The sequence below is a fragment of the Vespula vulgaris genome, chromosome 10 (assembly GCF_905475345.1).
Source record: "Vespula vulgaris chromosome 10, iyVesVulg1.1, whole genome shotgun sequence".
NCBI lineage: Eukaryota > Metazoa > Arthropoda > Insecta > Hymenoptera > Vespidae > Vespula > Vespula vulgaris.
The window spans coordinates 1,851,222-1,874,609 of NC_066595.1; the positions used below are offsets into that span (position 1 = coordinate 1,851,222).

Consider the following 23,388-nt stretch of genomic DNA (forward strand, 5'->3'; position numbering starts at 1 on the left):
CTAATTATTCAAGAAATTATTATTATATTAAAACAATTAGATTATAATATCAGATCAATTAATAGAATGATTAATGAATCGTAATATCAATATTGAACGCGCCATTTTTAAACAAAGATTTAAAAAGCGTGTCAAACCTGTATATGAAAGTGTTTTTCTTTTTCCATTGCAACTCGGTTTTCTTTAACAAGTAACAACAAGTTTACTATTAACTAGTGTCTACTTTCCATTATCATTTTACTTTCTATGCTACTTCTTCATGCTACTGCTGTCTATATTCTATTTTTTGCATTCAAATATCTAACACACTCCGAGAAAGAAAGTCATAGAGTGATGCAAAAAAACGACACATCATTTGATCCGGTTCTTTCTGTTAATTTTACGTTCTATCTATTCTGACATATTGATTTAGAAATTGTTTCCAATAAAAATTTTATAATTCATCGTTCGTTTAGGATTAAAAGAGAGATAACATCAAAGTCACATATCGATTTCGTTTTTTAGTAGTATCGAAACGTAGTAAAACGCGCTCTATTCAAATTGACTTGATCAATTTTCAAACAGCATGCACTTAAATGCATACGTGCCTGCATGCACATACACTAGAAAGTATTTGAAAGAAAATTAACGAATATATACACGTATATTGTGTGGGCAAAGTATAAGCTATAAGAAAATACAAATTTTACTATTGGAAAAAAAAACAATTTTTTGAAAATATATAATGTAACAAAAATATAGTATAAGATAAAGGATAAATATGTAGTAACAATTATCTTACTGACCTATTACTGAGAACTTGTAAAAGTAAAGAATTAAGACAAGCTAACTCTTACTCTCTATGCTCTGTATGGTCAAGACCCATCCGGTGTCCCATCAATATGTGTACTTCAAGATCGCTTTTACCTTTCTAGGAAGGAGGGACATCTCTCAAGAGGTATAAAACAGTAAGCAGCAGATTTGTACATCAGTGTGTGCAGTTCCATCTTAGTTAGTAAAGAACTATACTTTTAAACTTTTTATTCCATAATTAATTCTTATCAAGATGCCAAAAACAAGATTGGTAAGTAGACAAATAATATCGATACATACAAATATTTTTTTCTTCTCAATAAAATAAGTATATTATAAGATTATTATTTTTGTAGTATAGAATATTCACGTGTTCTATCCTTATGGTTCATACAGCAGCATCCACTGGCAGTATGTATTTTTTTGTTTACTAATCGATTATTTTATCAATGTCTAATATTAATAATAAATTAATTTAACAAATAATTTTTATAGATTACTATTTTAAACCGGATGATAGATTTGAACCTAACAAACATATTTTCAATGGAAGGTTTATGCCTGGAGATAACATAAACCAAAAAAATATTAATAATTACGATATAGAAAATCAAGAAAGGGATTATGCATTTAATGGCAGAATAAATAAAGCGAATCTTGAAGTCAGTAATTTACCTTTACTTACTCATTCGACTGATAATAGATTGCCAGGACATATGGACACAAATTATGAAAATCATAATAACAATTTGAATCTTATAAAAGAACATCTACCTTATCATTTTCAAAAATACTCTAGTAATAGTAACAATACAGAGTTTGATTCTGGAAAATACAGACATCTAGATTCATCTCAATATTCAAATGATCACCATCAGAAAGGATCTTCTCATACTGATTTTATATCTGGAAGCTATTCTACTGGAGTCCCATCATCGTATGCTCCTATAAGATACGAACAAGGTTCTGACACATCTATGGTAGATGATACTTATATCAATAATGATCATCAACAATTCTATGGAAAACAAAGAGGTAATACATTTAATTCCAAAGGAAAATATAATTACGAAGATGATGCATTAAATATATTTTCACCTGATATATTTTATATGCAAGATCATAAGATCAAAGATCAAAATCAAGGTTTAATTCAAAACCAAGACATATCTTTTGCTGATTTACCAACCTCTGTATCAAATAATTATAATTCTAACACACATGGTAAAAAAATTAATTTTTATAAGTTGGAAAGACCAGTTAATTATAGAGGAATCAAATACTCATCCACTCATCCTTCTAAGAGTAATTTAAATCATATAATAAAGGGACATAAGAATAATCATCTTCCTAATAGTTATGCAAAAGATAATGGGAAAGCAATAATAATTAAAATTGGTGGCTCCAGTATTTATCCTAGATATGTTTATTCTACAAGATTTTATCCTAATACTAAAGGTGATGTAAATAGAGGTTATAAAAAAAAACGTAATAATTTCTTAAATAGGCCACGGAATAATCCAGTATCTATTCATTCGCTAAATTTCAGTCATAATAATGACAATATTAACAATAATTATGATGATTCTGAATCTTCTGAATTATATAATAGAAATACTGAATATACAGACAGTATGAGAACAAATGCATTTGCTACGTAAATCTACGTACTCTTGATCGAAAAACTGTTAAAAAAAATTTATTTTTTATAAAATTTAAAATAAATTTTTTGTTAAGTAATTGAATTTTTATTATTCGCTATCATTTGTTTATAGTTTCATATTTTCAGTCGTGTTATACGCACGCATGCACATTAATGTAAGCAAGGAGGCGTTCTTGAAATTTTTGGTTTAGCCAAGAATGCTTCTTCTTCTTTATAGCATTTAAATTTGATTGCATTGGTAGCATTATCAAGTAATTTGTCGTCATCATTGTTTATGTTATTCCTACAAAATGATTAAGACTTAGCGATTAAGAATATTTTTATAATAAATATTTTACTTAATAAAATATGAAATAAAGAACCTTCAACTTAAGGAGACAATTCATATACGTAAAATCGTGGAATTTATAATGTCAAAAAATGTACAAAAACAAAATTTATAATGATTTCATTATTTCTCACTCACAATGATGCAATACTGCTGAAGTTTTCTAGTTCTGTAAACACAATCCAAATTTGTACGTCATTGTTGTATATTATAATTATTATACATCTAATATATGATAATATATAAGATCTACGATATTTTTTTTTAAGTTATATATATATAAATATTATTAAAAAATATAACAACCATACCTTTTTTATTTTCTTGTGCAGATTCTAAAGTCATTGAAGATGATATTGTCATTGTACTACTTTCTCTAAAAAAAGAAAAAAAAAAAAAAAGAAAAAAATATTATATTAATAATAGAGGTAATAATAAAAATATATAATTTAAAGTGATATGATGTAATATAATAATATATAATAAATTAAAAAAAAAATATTTCAGAGTTTTACATCATATCAACTTGATAATTTTTATTTGATTATTGACACACTTGGAAGTTTGATTTTCATATAAATATACTGTAAGATCATCGGTCACAGTTTTCTTTAAATAATTTTGCTTAAATGTGCTCATTTTTTTAGAATTTGGATTAGTCAATCCTTTGTCATTTTGTTTTTCTTCTTCTGCATATTGTACATTCACTGTATTATGTTTTTTAGATACACAAGCTAAATTTGTCATATTTTCACCAAGATTGTTTGATACATTATCTGACACAATTTTTTCAGTATGTTTATAACAAATCATATTAGATTCACTAGACAATTTTATTGTTTGTGAAGTATTGTCAAAATTATTTGTACGTTTTTTATTTGGGACTATTTTGCTTTTAGATAATTTCAACATACTATTATTTTGATTAACTAATTTATCTTTGCTTTTTTCTCTTTTTTCTTTCCATGTGGATCTTTATTAATCAATTAAAATCAAAATAAATCAATATAAACTTATAGTCAAATATAAAATCTATAATTATATGAAATAAAAATTGCAATCAGAAATACCTTGGAACATGTTCAAGTAATGTCAAACTAGTATTACTACAAGATTGATTATGTTTCTTATTGCTTTGTACAGGCAGTAATTTTGTATCAGAGGATTTTGCCAAGACTTTATCAATAACTATAGATTCTTTCTGAAATAAATCTGGTGTAATCATGTAACATGTTGACAACAATACTTCCCCATATAATTCTGCTTTATGATTTTTAACAGGATCATCCTCCTCTAATTCATTTTCCAATACATCAAATTCTTCCTACAAATTTTAATATTACTTAGAAATATAATTATTGTGATTCTAAGAGTATACCTACATTATCATTATCTGAAATTGTTTCATCTTCTATGTCAATAGTACATTCACGTTTGTGTACTTTCAAAATGTGTTCCAGATATTTCCTGAAATATTATTAATTATATAAAAAATTATTCTATCTTAACATCATAGAATTATCATTTTTTCCTTATACCTCATTTCTCCAATTTTATTCTTACATAATTGTTCTAATATAGATGAAAGATTTACATGTTTTGCTTCATTATTTATTTGATCATTTACAAGAAAATTATTTAATGCTCCATTAACATACGGTGATACCTATAATATAAATAATTAATTAATAATATACTTGAAAAAATTATTATTCATATTAGATTGATCTACTCACAGAAGGATGATCAACTGCCAGAAGCATTATAAGAGTTGATATAAGTAATGATGCTGTTGTAGATATTCTAATTTGAGCTTGTTTATGCAATGATAAATTCATCAAAAGAGCTGTTGCATATTTTAATCTATAAAAACTCATTGTATTACTTTCATTATGTAGATGATAAACCAACCATTCCAGCAGTCCACTATCTATCATATATAGTCTTTGCTGCTTGCGCAATGATAATTTTTGTAAAGTAGACAGTGTCATGTCATAAGTGAGAGAATCTATTCCATCGTGGTAGTTGTCATTGAGGCAATTAAATATCTAACACATTTATTACATTGTAACTTCTGTAAACTTTCACATATATAAATATTAATGTAAATTTAATACACTTTAATCAAGATATTACATACCACCCTAACTATAGATGAATCCATGGATAAATAATCTCTACCACATTGTAAGGAAGCAAAAGTATTTAACAATCTAGCTGCAGATTGTTGCAATGGATGTGGCATTGGAACATTTTCTGGTGTTAATAAATACGGTAAAATTGATCTTCCATTATCACTGGCAATCTGACCATGTAATCCTAATAAATCTCTACTTATATATTCGTGTATAGCTTCATCACGTTCTCCAGGTTGACTTAAAGTAATTTTCTATAAAAATATATTCTATTTATTATGTGTATTGCTTTAAAACTACGTAAGGTATATCTGTTACCCATCGTAATGCTTGCAAGAGAAGTAATTTTGTCTTTACGTTTCCATTTATTAAATGTAATTTAATCTTTTTAAAATCTAACAACTTTGGTGATATATTAATGATATTAAAATTAGGCTGCATATTATCTCGTTTATTTGTATCATTGGACTGTTGTACTTTTACCTAAAAATAAATAAAAATGTAGTACATAAAATATGTATCTTAGTAAAATTCTTGAAATTACATACTTGAAATTCATCTCTTATGTTTTGATTAAATAAATCTGGAAATATTTTCATACAAGATTCTAACATTCCTTGTAGATCCACAGGTTGACCTTTTACTGAATTTTCAAGAACTGCTGTTAACTCTGCAGCTATACTTAGAAGTTTATGATAATCTCCATGTAATTTATGAAATCGAGATTTTAATTTTTTATGATTAGAATGAAGATTATATAAATGGGATTTTGTTAATGCTAATTCTTGATTATATGGTATTAATTTTGGATTGTGTCTATAAATATTTTGATGATCTGTGTTTTCTACTAAATAATACTGTGGATAATCTTTTATTAAATTACTCTGTGTCTGTGTACCTCTGCAGAAAATTAAAAAGTTGATTGTAAAAGTGAGTTAATTATATCGAAATTTTTTAGTAACATTTTTAGTTTAAATTAAGCTTACTTTGATTCCATATTATATTTTCTTTCATAAGAAATATTAAGTTGTTCTTCACTTTTATCTTCTAAAAAGTCAGGTACATCTCTGTCATTCGGCTTAATTGGTACATTATTTTTGGTAACAATTTTTTCTGAATTATCTGTATTAGATATTTTACAAGGAATTGTTGAAGTAGTTATATCAATCTCAGACATCTTACTTGATTCAATGTAATTATCCATAATTTCTTCATTCTTTTCACTATCCTATAAAAAATTTAATAAAATTTGCAATTTTTATTATATAGATTTTTTTGTCTTATTTTGGATCACACAGATATACCATAGATTCATATTATTTACCTGTACATACTTTGCAATAAATTCTTGCAAATGTATAGATAATTTTTCTGTCCAAGATTTATTAAGTATTTCACGAAATAATGGATCAGACAATGGATCTTCTATATAAGGTAATGCAAAGAATGCTCTTAATTGAGTTTCATATTTTAATTCTTTACCATCTGTAGACAAATATTGCTGTAGCCTTGTCATATTTTTGTTAAAATCTTTTTCAAGTTTGGTTGTATGCTTCTGTTTATCATTAACGATTGTTATTAGAATTTTATTCTTATTAATGAAATGCAATATAATAAAACAAACAAGTTTTTTTCAAGCATATAATTTCATTACCTCTATTTCTAAGAAAGAAGAATCCTCTTTAGTAGAGGCTGCTGCAGGTGTGTTTTTGTCTAAATTAAAAAATAAACTAATGTTAATATATCTTTTAAAATATTCTAAATTTGTACATAAAAAAATAAAAGTTTCTTATTACCTTTATTATGATTTTTTTGTTGGATTAAAATTAACATAGATTTAGGTAAAATGACAAAATATACATGTAATTTAAGCGTTAAGATTTTGTACTCTTTACATGTTTTTATACGATCAGGTATATATTTGTTCCATAACTAAAAATAATAAATAAATAATCTCCTGGATATTTCTTTGTTAGTTTCAAATTTATTTTAAAGAAATACCTACTTCAAAAAATTTTATAGCATTTCCAAATTTGTAGCTTAGTAAAATTTGTTTACTTGGTCCCATAACAAAAGATTTGTTCATGATTATAGAATCCTCTAAATTTTTAACAACAACTTTATTGGCTTCTTCGATTAATTTTCCCGCAGTACTATTAAAATTACGATTTAGAAGAAACTATAAAAATATATAGAATAAAAATAAATAATATCAAAACATTAATATAACAAAGCACATATATATATATTATTTCAAATAAATTTGATAAATAACCTCATTAGTATTTGTTTGATCGAGTTCGAAGAAATTTCTATAAAATCCTTTTTTTAGTTGCTGACAATCATGATCACTTGATCCATCATTACACATCTTGATAATAAACAAATATATTCTCGGATTCAGAGATATATTTAATTATTAAAAGTTGCTTATATTTTTTATATTTTTTCTATATTATATATTAAAAGAATATAATTCTTCTTCCACATAAGGCACATGTTGTGTATTCTCAGAAGAGTAATCGTCGTATAAGGAATTGAATTTATGCAACGACATTACTGATCGATAATACTTCGGTTACACGCCGATGACAAACGTAAAGAAACATTTTATCGTTTATGTAAACACATTGTTATTGTTATTGTTACGTATCCAGTAGAAACGTTAATGAGTAGAAACCTTAATGAGATAAAAGAAATAGTAAGAATAAAATAACGTATATATCGTGCAAAATTAATATTAGAGTTAATCTAATTTTTTTCTAAATAGTTTTTTTATATAAATATTATATTCATACAGATAAAACAATTGTTCAATATCTCATCTTTCGATAAAAACAGTATATATTAATTTTTTTTTTTTTACATGTCAAATGAAACATTTTATTTATATAAAACGTTTTTATACATGTGTATGTGTGTGTGTGTGTTTATATATATATATACATCAAAATAAAATTACAGTATAATGACAATAATATGCAATTAATTAATTTGATAATATTTACGATATTAAATAATCTGATTATATGATCGCAATATTGATTACCTATGTCTTACTATATGGAGGTTGCTGCATACGAAGTCCCTAAGAAAAAAGTACATTGATTTTAAAATCTATTGAACGAATCGTAATTTAATAAATAAGAAATATTATATTACGAATAATTTAAAATAAATAAATATATTTATATTGATATGATTGTACTTACCTCCTAGAAAGTTATACACAGCACACGCACACACACACATGAACGTATATATATCGAATTTAAAAAAAAGAAATAGTTGTTATTTTGACTAACATTAAAATTTGTCGAGGATCACGGGTTATTAAGGATTTTGTTAGAACTTAGAAAAAGCATAATAATTATATATATTTATATTACCTTCCAATGTCTTTTATGAAGGTTTATTTACCTTAATGAGACATATTAATTATCGTATTACATTCATTTTGCGCACTGATCATGAAGTTTTTAACAAAGATTCAATTTCTTCTTTTTTTTTTGTTTCTTGTTATCTATAGAGAATTACCTAATCTAAATAATTTTTTTAAAAAATGTGAATCTTTTCAATTACAGTTAATCTTTTTTCGAATATATTTCGTCGTTGCATATGGCTTAATACTAATCATAGAAAATGTCATATTCTTTTACACGTCATCATAGTATGTACACAGCGACCAGTGCTATTCGCTTGCACCGGTGTACTTAGGCTACAGTCATTTATGTATATAACATATCTTAAGAATAAAAATACTTGTGACAACAAATTAAAAAATGAAATGAATGTATAAAAAAAGAAAAAAAATAAAATAAAATAAAAATTATGGTATAAATCTAAAATTCAATATCATGTGACAATAAATGATTTTTTTGAACGTATACACGTGACAACAATACAGATTACATTTGGAAATACTTTTTGGCTATGAAAAGGAACTACTTGTAATTTTTCAAGCATATATTTTTTATATTTTTTTTTTAAATTATTACGCGCCAGACGTTCGTATTTTTATTTCTTTTCATATTTCCATCAAGAATATCAATCATTCCAAAATTTATAAGATTGGATGTTGTTATCAAGCCAATATTTAAAATAATGTTTCCATATTTCGCACACGTGTCATGCTTTTATTATGGTATTATTTTATATCTTCTTTTGGGAAAAAAAAATGATCTTTATCGAATGAAAAGAATAATGAGAGAATAAATATCCTTTTCGGCTAACTTATAATAATTTCTAAACATATACTATACTTAACCTCTGCAAACCGTAAAAGTGTTCCTTATCAGGAAGACTGCTCTTTGCATATTGAATCACGTCTTTAGAGACATGAAACTTAAAAGCGCAGGAAGTTTTGATCTATCATTACTATACATACGTATCCATATTTCAAAAATCAAAACTAGTGATGTTGACATTTTAGAAAGACCTAAGAGAGAGAATCTGTGACATTTGTAAAATAAATCTTATTTAATTAATAGTTATACCTCGAGAAAGTCCTTTAATAAAGTAACGCGACGTTTCTCGGCAATATCCATTTGATTTTCCAAATCACCGCGATCCGTTGTTTCAGCTCGTTCTATCTTCCATGAAAGATTTTCTATTTCTGCTTCCAATTGTGCTTGCTGGTATTCGAACTATTAAAATAGAAAGAAATGATTCATTCAAAACTTCAAGCTTATTTATTAGAAGAATTTTTTATAAATTGCTAAGTTCTCACAAGTTCTTTTCTTGGACCAGGTTCCATGTAATAAGCATAAGGATATGTATATTGTAAAGTATAACGACAGCGAGCTAAAAGTGATGCAGCTTCAAACAAATGTTGCCAATCTATCCATGTACCACTTGCTGTCATAACTTTTTTATTAATTCTCATTTTTATACCCTCTAAAGTTTGTTCTTCTAGTTTAAGAGATTTACTATGATTTTCCCACTATAATGAATTTCTTGTTGATAACAGATAATGATGTTGATATTATGATATTGATATTACTAATAAATGATATAAGCTTACCCTTTCATAATAATGTAAATATTTTTTAAGTGCTTCCCTTGCTTGGGCATGAACACTTTCATGCGCTATATTAGGATTCTCCTTATAACGTGAACATTCATAATATTCACTTCCATGTGCTTTCCAATCACCGAGACACATCCAACAAAAATCATGCTTACAGTTATAACACTGCATATGATTACAACCACCATTTTTTTCTATACAAATATGACATTTTGGACACTAAAATACACGAAATTAATATGAAAAAATTATGTATGCATAAATGGGTTAATGCAATTAATTTTAGACTCTTACATCTTTGGTATGAGCACTAATATAGTTTGCTGTTTCTGAATCATCTGCACATTTTGTTAACCACTTTTTAATTGTGTTACAGTCAGTAGGAGCATGATAATCCATACCACATCGAAAACTGAACCATGAAAACAATAATTACTATTTATAAAAAAATATATATATGTACCCAAATATATTATTTATAACAGATAGAACCAAATATGCATACCAAAATACAGTTTTACAAGAAGAACACATAACTCTTTTAGCTCGTTGTTCTTTCGAACGCATGACTATTTGGCAATTTGGACCAGGACAAAATCTCAACTGTGGATGAGATTTTACATAATCACAAAAAGCAAATTGTTGATACCTTTCTCTCATGTTAGGCTTAGTGAGCAAAGATAAGACAAAGTCTTCTGGTACTAAAACGTCACAGTCTTGTGCCATGCAACTTATTCCTTCGAACAATTAACATTTATTATGAAGCTTATTTATAGAACTAAATTTTCATTATTTTGCAAATAATCGACTCCATAACTTACCAGTAGATATACCTTGTGTTATTTGTACTTCAAAATGCATACACCAACAGTCTTTGCAAAAAGAATGACCACACATAAGAGTAGAAAATTTATCAGCAGAATGAATAGTTACACACACAGAACACAATCCACCCTTTAGACTTTTTATTCCTGACGTAGAATCCACCAAAGGCACCGGTCTAATTTTCGAAGTGATCAATAAGTTGGAAGCATTGGTACGATATTTCGAAATAATATCTTGCAGTGCCCAATTCTGTGCGTGTAATAATACTTTGGCTAAGGACGGTGTTATACGTAGACTGTTGCTCAGTACTTCCACATTTTCATTCAAAAGCCTTTCTACCTCGTCAACTCTTAAACAATCATAAATGGCATACTCTGGATCCCTCCTATTTTGATCTGGATCAACATCATTATCTACTTCACCACCCCATGGTTGTACATTATAATAATCTTCATAACCTGGGTCTCCACAGTCTGAATCCGAGTAATCCATTTCACTGTCATATTCTTCGCCTGACATCTATATACACAATTATAACTGTATTACTTTACAATTGAATAACACAGATCACATTTACAACTATAAACATATAAAAAAACATATGAATAAATTTTCCAAATATTTTTACAAACTTGTAACATTATTAAATCATATCAATTACAAGATCAAATCAATGATTTATTTTTATAACCTCAGAATGGTATTATTATTTTCACACTGATGATTTCAATCAAGTACATTAAAAATGAGATGAAAATAATAATAAATAAATTTTCATAATAATCTCAATTTGTGAGAGTTCAAGAATAAATTTATTCAGACACAAATATATATTTAGATATCCAGATATGTTGAAATAAAATCGTAATAATGCCGCGTTTATAATGATTAATCGTTTTCTTAAGAATTTTATGAAGGTTTAAGCTGTCTATATCATCGACTAACAACGGACTCGTGTATCTTTGTAACTTGATTTACGATTAGTAGTAACTAGCTCGTGGGAAAATATCTACGACCAAATAAAAACGTGTATATATTTATGTTTCTTTACGTTGTATATAAGGCGAGAATAGTATCGAAAGATTTTATTTTAATTTGTCTTATAAGGAGTAACGCACACTAGCACGTAGGCTCATCAGATCCGTTTCAATGCTTGTGTTAGACTACTCGTAACAGATGATTCAAGTAAAATCCGAAGGTAGATAGGGATAAGTATGTCAAAATCACCTGACATCAAACAGCTGAGGTTGTTTAAGTATGAGTAAAGAGAGAAACGTATAAAGAGTGTATATACATTGAGAAAGATATACATTGTTCACGATCGTAAAGAAATGAAGAAAAAAAAAAAAGAAAAGAAAATCGTATAATGTATTACACGCAGGTACATACCTCTATTGAGTTCATAGCATTTTTTTTTGAAACACGCTTTAACCTTATACAATACGACAGCGAGACGAAGCGTGCTTATATACTTTTATTCTAGATTCTCTTCTCGATCTTCGTAATCTTTTGAATCCTTTTTTTTTCTTTTTGACAATGTCAAAAATTCATCATTCGATTTTTCTCATACGATAATTCACATCAGTTTGATGTATTTACAAGAATTTACGAGAACAGGATTACTTCTTTTCTTACTACGCTCTCTTCATTCACAGCGTGCGCGTACGCAAGAGAAAACAAGAATATATACTAGTAACTAATCGTCGAGATCTGTTTTATCCTGCGTAATTAACGTTTACATTTTTTATTACATTCGATTTTCCTTACATTCGAAGAATTCGTTTATCTCTTTCTCTGTATCTCTCTTTCTGTTATGTTTATATATATATATTTTTTTTAACAATAACGTGATTAAAATTTAATTTCTTCTATAGTAATGAAAGATGATAAATAAATAAAAAAAAATTGATTGATCTTACAGAACTGGAGGAACAAAAAATAATTGTTGTTAATTTAATGAAAAATACGAAGCTCTATAACTTTGGTGCCTTTCTAAAGTGTTTTAAAAAAGATACACACACACACACACAAACACCTTTAAACGCGCGATGTATGTAACATTGCGTCGCTATGAAAGAGAATACTACTCCTCAAGCGACTATATAGAACATAGACACATACACATACACGTAATACACTGTAAGCAATGATCGGATCATGATTTTGATGATTTTGTTAGTTTAGCTTTCGATCGTTCTATGAATTTATTCTATGAATCCTACTAATGTAGAACAAGATGTATTTTTAAATATATATGCTTCGAGTATATATATATATATATATATATATATATATATATACATATGTATATATGTTATATTGTGTATATATATATATATACACAAGAAAGTAATAAAAGTTCTTTTGTACAGCTAATTTTATAGCCAGTATATTTAATTTGTTTTTAATTGGAAAAATTTTTCTATAAGATGATTTAACTTTATAATAAATTAAAATTTCGTCAAAATATGTTATAATATGTGTATGTTTATATATATATATATATATATATATATATATATATATGTATGTATGTATGTATGTATATATCTGGATATATAATAATCTTATACAATCGATATATATGTTCCTAACTTCGATTTTTATATAGTAAAAACAATATTGCGATAGATGGCGTTCGAGTATTAATCGAAGAAAGGAAAAACGAGATTGGTCGAACGATCTTCGAATTTTTGGTCGATGTAGAAACGATATCTCGAGTGGGAGTTGCGGCTTATGATCACAGTAGTGGTATGACAGAAGCGCTGTCATTTAGAATTGAACGGATAACTTATTTGTCAAATATTTAAAAACATCGCCACAACACAATGGCGATGGGCAAAGGTTTTCGCGTATACGAAAAATTAAAACCACCTAGTCCACATTCCCTTTTGTTAGAACGTCGAAATCATAAAGAAACTGTTTTATTTGAATCTCAGGCTGTCGCTGTACTTTGTAAGTATATAACGTTTATTAATTTTCTAATTACGTAGAGAAAGGAAGTAAGAGAAAGAGAGAGTATAGTTTTAATAACAAATATTCGTTTTTCACGATGCTATCATTTTTCATTTTTAAAACTAACATCTTCGTATTGTAATTCGTGTCTAACCGAATTAATCGTCTCTTTTTTCCGAATAAATCGATTGTTATATATCTCTTCTTCGACCTTTTTTCCAGCTCTTCAAGAAACAGAATCCTTAAAAGGACAATATACAAAATTGTTAGATGCCTATGGATGTTTAGGAGTGTTACAATTAAATGCAGGAGAAAACACTTTACTTTATCTTGTCCTTGTTACCGGTTGCTTCTCAGTTGGTAAAATTGGTGAAACCGAAATCTTCCGAATCACACAATCACATTTTGTTCCTTTACATTATAGTCAAGGAAATGAAGATCGCGTTTCAGAAGTTAGGAAATTTCTTAATTCCGGTACATTTTATTTTTCTTGGACAGCTGGGCAACAAGAATGCCTTGATATCACACTCAGTGCCCAAAAAAGAAGTAAATCAACAACCACAGATAATAGATTTTTTTGGTAAAATAGATTTTATATTAGTATAAACTATTTGTTTTTAATCGAATAAAAAGAAAAATATTTTTGTCTAACAAATAGGAATCGAATGTTACACATTCATCTGTTAAGATATGGAGTAGATACGAGTCAATGGTTACTTAAAGCAATGTGTGGCAGCGTAGAAATTCGTACTGTTTACGTGGGCCACAGACAAGCTCGCGCAGTTCTTGTATCAAGATTAAGTTGTGAAAGAGCAGGTACTAGGTACGTATATCGATCGACAATGCTATAATAAAGTCTATGTACAATGATAGTAGAAATATTTTAATACCGTATTAAATTTGATTTCATTATAATTTTTTGTTTCCTGTATATATATATATATATATATATATATATCTATATATACTCTAGAAAAAATAATTTCTTTTTATGCCTTTATATAGATTTAACGTTAGAGGGACCAATGATGATGGACACGTAGCTAATTTTGTGGAAACCGAACAAACTATTTATTTGGATAATGAAGTAACATCTTATATACAGACTAGAGGATCGGTTCCTTTATTTTGGGAACAACCTGGAATACAAGTTGGTTCGCATAAAGTTAAAATATCCCGAGGATTTGAAGCTTCAAAACCAGCTTTTGATAGACATTTAACTATGATTAAGCAAAGGTATGGACAACAAGTGATAGTAAATCTTCTGGGCTCCAGTCTCATTGGTAGTAAAGAGGGGGAAGCAATGTTAAGTCAATTATTTCAAACACATCACAATATGTCAGAACACAAAGATGTACCACACATATTATTTGATTATCACCAGGAGTGTAGAGGTGGAAACATGAAGAATCTCTCCAAACTAAAAGCTAAAGTGGAAAAGTACTTAGAGTCCTTTTCCTTATTTTATGCTGCTGGAAAAAATGTAATACTTGAACAAACTGGTACAATTCGTACTAATTGCTTAGATTGCTTGGACAGAACTAACTGTGTACAAACTTTTTTTGCATTAGAATTGCTAGCACAGCAATTGAGTTTATTAAAACTACTTGAAAAACAACAAATGGTATCAAGATTCGAGGAAGTTTTCCGTCAAATGTGGATATATAATGGCAATGAAGTCAGTAAAATATATGCTGGAACAGGCGCGATACAAGGAAGCTCGAAATTATTAGATGGAGCAAGATCTGCCGCTAGAACGATACAAAATAATCTTTTGGATTCGAGTAAGCAGGAAGCTATAGATATTTTGCTCTTAGGTTCTACATTAAATACAGAGATAGCTGATAGAGCTCGATTATTATTACCATCTAATATGTTACACGCTCCGCCAAGTGTATTGAGAGAAATGTGTAAAAGATATAATGAATATGTGACAACAATGAAGCTTAGAATAAGCGTTGGTACTTATAACGTGAACGGTGGTAAACATTTTCGAAGCGTATCGCATAAAGATATTTTACTTTCTGATTGGTTATTAGATGCTCCACGTTATTCATCGTGTAAGTATAGATAGATATATTAAATCTAATGTTACGATTATATATACATTTTTCAATAATATTTTCAGCATTGGTATCTGTTGAATATGATAATATACCCGTGGATGTATTTGCAATTGGATTTGAAGAAATAGTAGATTTAAATGCTAGTAATATTATGGCAGCTAGTTCTGACAACGCAAAAGCTTGGGCAGAAGAATTACAAAAAGTATTATCAAGAGATACCGAATATGTTCTTGTTACATATCAACAATTAGTTGGAGTTTGTTTGTATTTATTTATACGGCCTGAACATGCTCCTTACTTGAGAGATGTTGCAGTAGACTGTGTGAAAACAGGTTTAGGTGGTGCTACGGGTAATAAAGGTGCGGCAGCTATACGATGTGTCTTATATTCTACATCTTTATGTTTTGTATGCGCCCATTTTGCTGCTGGCCAATCTCAAGTTACTGAACGCAACGCCGATTACGCAGAAATAACGAGAAAAATAACGTTCCCTATGGGTAGAACACTAAATACTCACGATTACGTATTTTGGTGCGGAGATTTTAATTACAGAGTTGACATGGATAAAGACGAAATGAAGGAAATGATCAAGAGGAATGAAATTGATCAAATACTGCAGTATGACCAATTAAAAGTAAAAACCTTAAACATTTTTCTAAATATACGCAAATTATCTAGAACGATATGACACAATTTGATTTTAATAGTAGCTTGCAATTCTTCGGTCGATTTATTCTCGTAATTGTAGGTATTACTCGCATTCGCTTTTCGAACAGGTACAACAGGAACAGGGTAATGTGTTCAAAAACTTTTTGGAAGGATCCATTACATTTCCTCCTACATACAAGTATGATCTCTTTTCCGACGACTATGACACCAGTGAAAAATGCCGTCAGCCTGCATGGACGGATAGAGTTCTTTGGAAACGAAGAAAGCAAATACCTGATATTGGTGAGTGTGAAAGAATACAACTAACAAGAACATTCTACATAAGCTCTGGGTAATTCTGTTAAAACTGTGCCCCTAGATTCTCCTACAGATTGGTATCCAGGAAAGCTTATTTATTACGGTAGAGCAGAATTAAAACAAAGCGATCATAGACCTGTTATTGCTATTATCGACGTAGAGGTTCATCGTGTCGAACCACAACAAAGGGAACACGTATTCAAAGAAGTAATCGAAGATTTAGGCCCACCGGATGGAACGATAATAGTAAAAACGGTAGATGAGACGGAAGATGCTGATAGCGCGTTCGATAGTAACGTTATGATGGCTTTGGTTCAAGATCTGTCTCATATCGGCGAAGTGATTCTCGTGAGATTCGTTGGAGAAACAATTTGGGTCACCTTTAGAGATGGACAATGCGCTTTGGCTGCTGCAAAAAAAGGAATGACACACGTCTGCGGCCAAGCGTTAACTTTAACATTAAAGTCACCTAATTGGATGCAACTCATTGAGAAAGAAATAGAAATTTGTAGCAATACTACGGCATCGCAGCCTAGTGCTTTCTCGCCTGTTTCGAAAACTTCTTTGCCAAAATTAGAGCAATTAGGAATTACCGAACACCCATCGGCTAGTAAAGGAAATACAAATGGTGTTACACCACCACCTAGGCCAGCTCCACCAGGCAGACCATCTCAACCGCCTAAAAGTCCATACCAAGAGAAAAAACAAATTCCGCACGCAGGTGTATTTAGCGTATTACCTAATCAATTTTCCACGACGCCAGTTAAGGATAGAGCCGAATCCGATCAAGTGGAAAGATCGTCTCCGGAATCTGCAATTTACGAAGAAATATTAGATGGATTTCCTAATTATCCTGCTCCAACTAGACCACCACCGCCATTACCACGTACTGATCCTTGCCAAGAATCATCGAGCAAATGTATTAGTTCTATACCTCCTCCATTACCGCAAAGACAAATTCCTCCACCTCAGCATGCCCCACCTAGCTTGCCTACATCGTCGGTTCCACCACCAGTTCCAGCAAGAACATCAGGTGGTCCACCTATTCCAGCGAGAAATCCACATTAAAGACAGAGTTTATGTTAGTCTTCATTTAGAGTATTATTGTCATCTTACATATAAATATTTATGACACTAAATAGAGAAATGAGATAAAAACAAGGCAAAGTTCTCTTTTGCTTCCGTAAGAGTCATCACTCTCTCTCTCTCTCTCTCTCTCTCTCTCTCTCTCTCTCTCTCTCTCTCTCGATGCCGCGATAAAACTTCCAAATCTATTTCGTGGCTAGGACCAGTTCTTTATTTGTATACAAAATATCAGTAGGAAGTGCTTGTTACTGTACCATTTTATTAGTTCGAATCCTTCTGCAAAATAATGATTAAGTGATTCCATAAGATCGTCGTATATCTATGATCTTTGATTATTATTCATGACCTTTGTGTTTATAACGATTATATGTTGTTTACAAAGTAAACGGAAAATAAGTAAAATTTTAATGGCTAGATACAAATACAAGGATCATGAGATAATTTCTGAAAAAATTTCTGTTTATGAGAGAACTAGAGAATTATTTAAAAATAAAATATATATAGCATGTTTGACATATGAAACAATGGTACGATATACAATGTTACGCTTAAATTATAGCGCATAATTCGTAATAAAACCCATGGAATATGTTGTAGATTCTATTAGCTCGAGCGAGACATCGCTTGATGTATCTCAAATGTTGCAAAATAGAGAACTACTTTATGAATTTTATAGGAAACAGTTGTTAATTTATCTATGGAGAAAGTATATACAATGAAAAAAGGGCAATAAAATAGAGATGCGTTGTAACTTAAGATGAAATGTAATTCTCATTATTCAGCTTTGTATACCGCCGAATGCATATATGTTGTTCGATGTTATAAAGATAGCTATTGTCAAAGTAGTACAAAATTAAGATTCCTTGCTTACCGATAAGTAGCAACACGAAGAGACACTTAAACGAGTAGACAAAAAAAATTTCGTTCCCACATTTATAAACTATTTTCTCCTTCTGAAAGTAAAATAATATTTTTAGAAACATCATTTAAAAGTATTTTTATATGTTCTAATCATTTTTTCCATCGTAACTTACATTTTTCCAATATGTTTTTTTTTTTTTTTAACAGACAGTGCTTAATAAAACTGGGAACATCTTCCAAAATAAATCACATGATCGAATATTAATCTAAAATATTTTTGTTAAAAAGAAAGACAATTTTGATGTAATTTTAATAACAAAAAAAAAGAAAGACGTCGTCATTATGAAATTCCATAAAAAATTATTCGATGGGTATAAAGCGTACGTGTTTATATAGTTTTTTGTTATCTCTGAAATAATAATTACATTTTTAAAAAAAGAATTGAAACATTCCTAAAACATCGAAATATATCGATATCGAATTTTTATTATTGTAGTTATAGCTTAGAATTTTAATTATAAAATATTTGAAGCTGCAACTAATTTGCAGTACTACACTTAATGGATATTAACAGTAATGAATTAATATTGTTTCATAAAAAAAAAGAAATTTTATTTATCTAAGTAGCACATAACCGTCCTTCGATTTTGATGCCAATTGATTTATTTGTGCTCTTGTTAAACGGAGATATAAAATTGGTCCCTTTACTTTATACATTGTAGAATGATATATAAAAAAATGTTTTCGCGAAATTTATGTGTGTGTGACGAATATATATATATATAAATATATTGTAAACACAAAGCGCTGTGCCTGTCACAAAAACTAAGATCATGTGTAAATCAATGTAAATGGCTGTGAACACAAATCCGGAAGAGTATGCTTTTAGTTATAACACATTAATCCCTTTTAGCAAATAAATTATGTACAAAAACGAATATATCCCATAACGATTCTTACGAGCCACATTTCAATCATTTTAGATTGTTGATGACATCAGAAACGGAAAGTACAAGAATGACTCAACGAATGACAATGCACCGCGGATACGTCAAGAGTACAAAAGACTATCCCGATCCTAGCAACAGTTTATAACGAATAATATGTGGATGCATTTTAATATATACATCATTTCTCATTTAAAATTAAAATTCTTTCTTGTTACGCTATACGTAGTTAATGATACGAGTTTCTTGTACTTTCTCTTAATTCACAAGATAGTTTACCGAAGATATTTAAATTTTTAAGGGGAAGAACTGTTGCGCACTAAATCACATAACGATTGTGTTTTCGCGTTCCATAACTTTAAATTAATTTCGCACAGCATTCATTTGTAGCACGACAATATATTGGAATGATGCATTGATATTATTTCAACTTACATGATTATGTTTAAATAAATCAATGCAAAATTCATTGTTGACTTGCGAAGAGTCTTAAATTAATAACTAACTAGATCCTGATCGATCTTAAATACAATGAATAAAAAATTAAGAGATCTTCCGTCTGCACGCTTTATCTTTTTGTAGATGAAGAAAAAAAATCGATTCTTACAAATCCAGATTGATTATAAATTTACAATTTCAAGTGTGATATGTGTGTGTGTGTGCGTGTGTGTTTGTGTACACATACTGTATATCGTTGCGCGCATTATTCGAAATTAAATTCAGATGAAACGAAAAGCGATTCATTGTCAGCATATAATAATATAGAAAAAAAGGATGCTGTGTTAAAAAGTACGGGATCCAGTAAGGAAATACCTAATAAAAAAGAATATAGGATATACTAAATGTTAATGAGATGTCAAAGTAAAAGTCTTATGAGATTAGTACATGTGTTTACATGATAATAAACTGTTTTCCCCTCCCTTTCTTTACAGTTTTAATACAGTCTCTTTTTTGTCATGTCTATAAATTGATCGTTGTGTTTCCAATATTTGGAAAGATTTTTTTACATTTTATAAAATAATGGAGTATTGCAACACTTAGCTTAATAATCCACAATTGCTTAAATTATTCTTAATTATGACGTCGGTCACAGCATCGAATACAAATTGTATATTAGATGTATCTGTGGCACATGTGAAATGTGTATAAATTTGTTTCTGATCTTTCCTTTTATTTAAATTTTCGAATTTCATTTGAATATAAGATGCACATTCCTCATAAGTGTTAGCACCTTTATAATCCGGGAAACAAATGGTTAACGGACTTCTAGCAATTTTTTCTTCAAAAAGATCCTTTTTGTTAAGGAACAGTATGATTGACGTCTCAACAAACCACTTGCTATTGCATATGGAATCAAATAGCTTCATCGATTCAATCATTCTATTCATTTCTTCATCCTCTGCAAGGACCAAATCATAACCACTGAGAGCAACACAAAAAATAATGGCTGTAACACCCTCAAAACAGTGTATCCATTTTTTTCTCTCTGACCGTTGACCACCGACATCAAACATTCTGTTAAATTACAAAAGACATACCAAGCTATCACACCAATGATTAATTTATAATACGATTATAATTAACGAATAACGTACTTGAAATGTAATCCTTTAAATGAAAAATGAGTTTCCACAATTCCTGTAGTTTTCACACGTGTTCTAAGAACGTCTTGCTGAGTAGGAATATAATTAGGTTGTGCTATACGATCCAGAGCATTTAGATAATATGCAGCCGAATCGTTCAATTGATATTCTCTACTACGTGTGAAACAAAGTTGTACACCTGCATCTTGCCACAGTCTCTTCATTAACAATACTAACTCTCCTGTAAGTTCACCTTCTTCTGCTGCTGAAGCTAGGGTGAAGAATTGTCGGGCTATATCCTAATGCACGATTATTATAGATTTTTAAGATTAGTTGTACTCGTAACAAACAAATGAAAAAAATAACTGAGATTACCCTTTTTAACGTAATACTTACTGCCTTACTAGAATCAGCAAAATCAATTCTTAATTGCCCCATAGCTCTGATTATTGCCATTAAACTTTGTATTGCGTTACTATATACTACTGGCTTATATTGTTCACATTCTTCTTTACTATAGCCAGTTTCATGAATTATTTTCATCTGTTTTACTATTGTAGATTTACCAGATTCTCCAGCTCCTTAAAAATAAATAATCAAAAGTAGGATTTTATGGTATGACAATTATTTACACTGTTATTTCAACATAGTTTGTAAAACCACTGACATAAGATAAAAATTACATTTATGATTTCATGTTTATGTAGTCATACACGTAACATTTTTTTTATGTATTGTCTATACTATAATCTTCTTTGAATATTTTATTCGAATTTTGTTCGAAAATTTTTCGAGAAAGAGAATACATTTTTTATGGATACGCGCGCGCGCGCGTATGTGTGTGTATGTGTTATGTATATACGTATTTATATTTTAACTCTGACGAAATTATATACGTCTAACGAATGCAACAAGTATAAGAAATATATATGACATGCGCACTAACGTCGCGGCAATCGAAAAATACTTCTATTTATCTTCAACAATTAAATCGTCGTGGAGATTCGTTAATTGTCGAAGAGAAAAAAAATGTGAATCGGATTTCAGAGATGATGCATCTCTCGAGAATGATTACGCGGCACGTTTCAAGGAAAAGCGTAAATAGTGGTTTGACATATATACAACAGTGAGACATCGACAACTCTATGTAATATATAACAAATATTTTAACATTGAAATAAGGACATATGATATTCATCTTTTTTTTTTATGAGAATATTAATAATCATGTCAAAGAAAAAGATTGTATTGTATACACGAAATCATATATATCCCTTTTCAATGGATCAATGGCTGATTATCTCAGTCGAATAAAGACACGCATCGAATTCGTAGAAACAAAAACGGTTTGTAATCAGAGGATAATTTGATCGATAAAACAATGAAATATTTAGAAAAGATTAAAAGAAGAAACTTACCGAGCAAGAGGAGCTTGACCTCACTGGCGGCTCGCTCGCCATCGGCCCTCAGATCCTTGTCGATTTTCTTGGACCTTTCAGCGGCTTCTTTGTCTCCGGTGGTGCTTACAGCACAGCCCATCCTCACCGGGATTTGAAATATGCACTGGATAAACAATAAACACCATGCACTGATCGCGTTTATAACACGTGTCTTTCGATTAGTTATATTTGTCCGTTATAATCGGCCGCTACCGTCTGACACTTGTTGCACGGACGCGTGGGAACCGCCCGCACGCGGTTCCGCCTGCATATACGCAACGATTAAAAAACTTTGACAAACGTTTCACGAGTTAATACGCGAAGGAGTTCTCGACTAACTAAATCACTTCTCCCGTAACGTTAGAAAAACGCAATGATAGTAAACGTGAAAAGACCGGTGCCCTTTCTTCGCATTTATTGACACTACTTTCTACGGCCCTTATGACTTTGATGCCAGATCCCGCGAGATCCGGAATGATTTCATTTCATCGCTTATACACCAACTTAGTAAACGTCACTGCGATTGGTCGTGTGATCATACGAACGTTGCAATTGGTTATCCAGATTCGTTTGAATTCTCTTAGCCAATCAGATTTTTCATCCTCTAGTACTTCTGATTCGATGACAAATAATCGTATACGCAACGTGCAATTCCATTGGTCATATTTTTAATACTTTCGATGTGATATTTTAATCTGTGAAAAAAAGGGATT

General features: G+C 29.6%; 4 protein-coding genes across 27 annotated transcripts; 2 read left to right on the forward strand and 2 right to left on the reverse strand.

Annotated features, from left to right (window-relative positions):
- The first annotated feature begins 169 nt into the window (after positions 1-169).
- LOC127067113 (GATA zinc finger domain-containing protein 14-like) lies at positions 170-2,453 on the forward strand. Its single transcript, XM_051001681.1, has 4 exons — positions 170-807; positions 915-1,063; positions 1,149-1,203; positions 1,288-2,453. Exons 2-4 carry the CDS (start codon positions 1,046-1,048, stop codon positions 2,451-2,453), a joined length of 1,239 nt encoding a protein of 412 aa, XP_050857638.1. The 5' UTR covers positions 170-807; positions 915-1,045.
- LOC127067105 (potential E3 ubiquitin-protein ligase ariadne-2) lies at positions 2,302-13,004 on the reverse strand. Of its 21 annotated transcripts, none has more exons than XM_051001638.1 (17): positions 7,194-9,408; positions 6,924-7,097; positions 6,715-6,850; positions 6,573-6,631; positions 6,243-6,473; positions 5,905-6,146; positions 5,467-5,818; positions 5,276-5,401; positions 4,924-5,172; positions 4,520-4,831; positions 4,322-4,449; positions 4,166-4,250; positions 3,854-4,107; positions 3,340-3,756; positions 3,095-3,159; positions 2,922-2,952; positions 2,302-2,738 (listed from the first exon to the last, which is right to left on the reverse strand). In XM_051001638.1, exons 1-17 carry the CDS (start codon positions 7,287-7,289, stop codon positions 2,606-2,608), a joined length of 3,090 nt encoding a protein of 1,029 aa, XP_050857595.1. In that variant the 5' UTR covers positions 7,290-9,408; the 3' UTR covers positions 2,302-2,605. The 21 variants fall into 21 exon arrangements, 18 of the variants coding, with proteins under 18 accessions (XP_050857595.1, XP_050857594.1, XP_050857597.1 ...); XM_051001637.1 differs by having other exon boundaries at positions 5,237-5,401; XR_007782553.1 differs by having other exon boundaries at positions 2,592-2,738; positions 2,818-2,952; positions 5,237-5,401.
- A 474-nt stretch (positions 13,005-13,478) lies between these two features.
- On the forward strand, positions 13,479-20,534 carry LOC127067104 (synaptojanin-1). 2 transcript variants are annotated; one of them, XM_051001634.1, is made up of 7 exons: positions 13,479-13,727; positions 13,950-14,307; positions 14,386-14,550; positions 14,733-15,787; positions 15,856-16,427; positions 16,570-16,744; positions 16,821-20,534. In XM_051001634.1, exons 1-7 carry the CDS (start codon positions 13,601-13,603, stop codon positions 17,825-17,827), a joined length of 3,459 nt encoding a protein of 1,152 aa, XP_050857591.1. In that variant the 5' UTR covers positions 13,479-13,600; the 3' UTR covers positions 17,828-20,534. The 2 variants fall into 2 exon arrangements, with proteins under 2 accessions (XP_050857591.1, XP_050857592.1); XM_051001635.1 differs by having other exon boundaries at positions 16,833-20,534.
- Positions 18,595-23,156, reverse strand: LOC127067114 (guanine nucleotide-binding protein G(i) subunit alpha). Of its 3 annotated transcripts, none has more exons than XM_051001682.1 (4): positions 22,655-23,156; positions 21,633-21,817; positions 21,249-21,535; positions 18,595-21,168 (listed from the first exon to the last, which is right to left on the reverse strand). In XM_051001682.1, the coding sequence occupies exons 1-4, from the start codon at positions 22,773-22,775 to the stop codon at positions 20,691-20,693; spliced, it is 1,071 nt and encodes a 356-aa protein (XP_050857639.1). In that variant the 5' UTR covers positions 22,776-23,156; the 3' UTR covers positions 18,595-20,690. The 3 variants fall into 3 exon arrangements, with proteins under 3 accessions (XP_050857639.1, XP_050857642.1, XP_050857641.1); XM_051001685.1 differs by lacking the exon at positions 22,655-23,156 and adding an exon at positions 21,920-22,406; XM_051001684.1 differs by lacking the exon at positions 22,655-23,156 and adding an exon at positions 21,904-22,406.
- Positions 23,157-23,388: the final 232 nt, after the last annotated feature.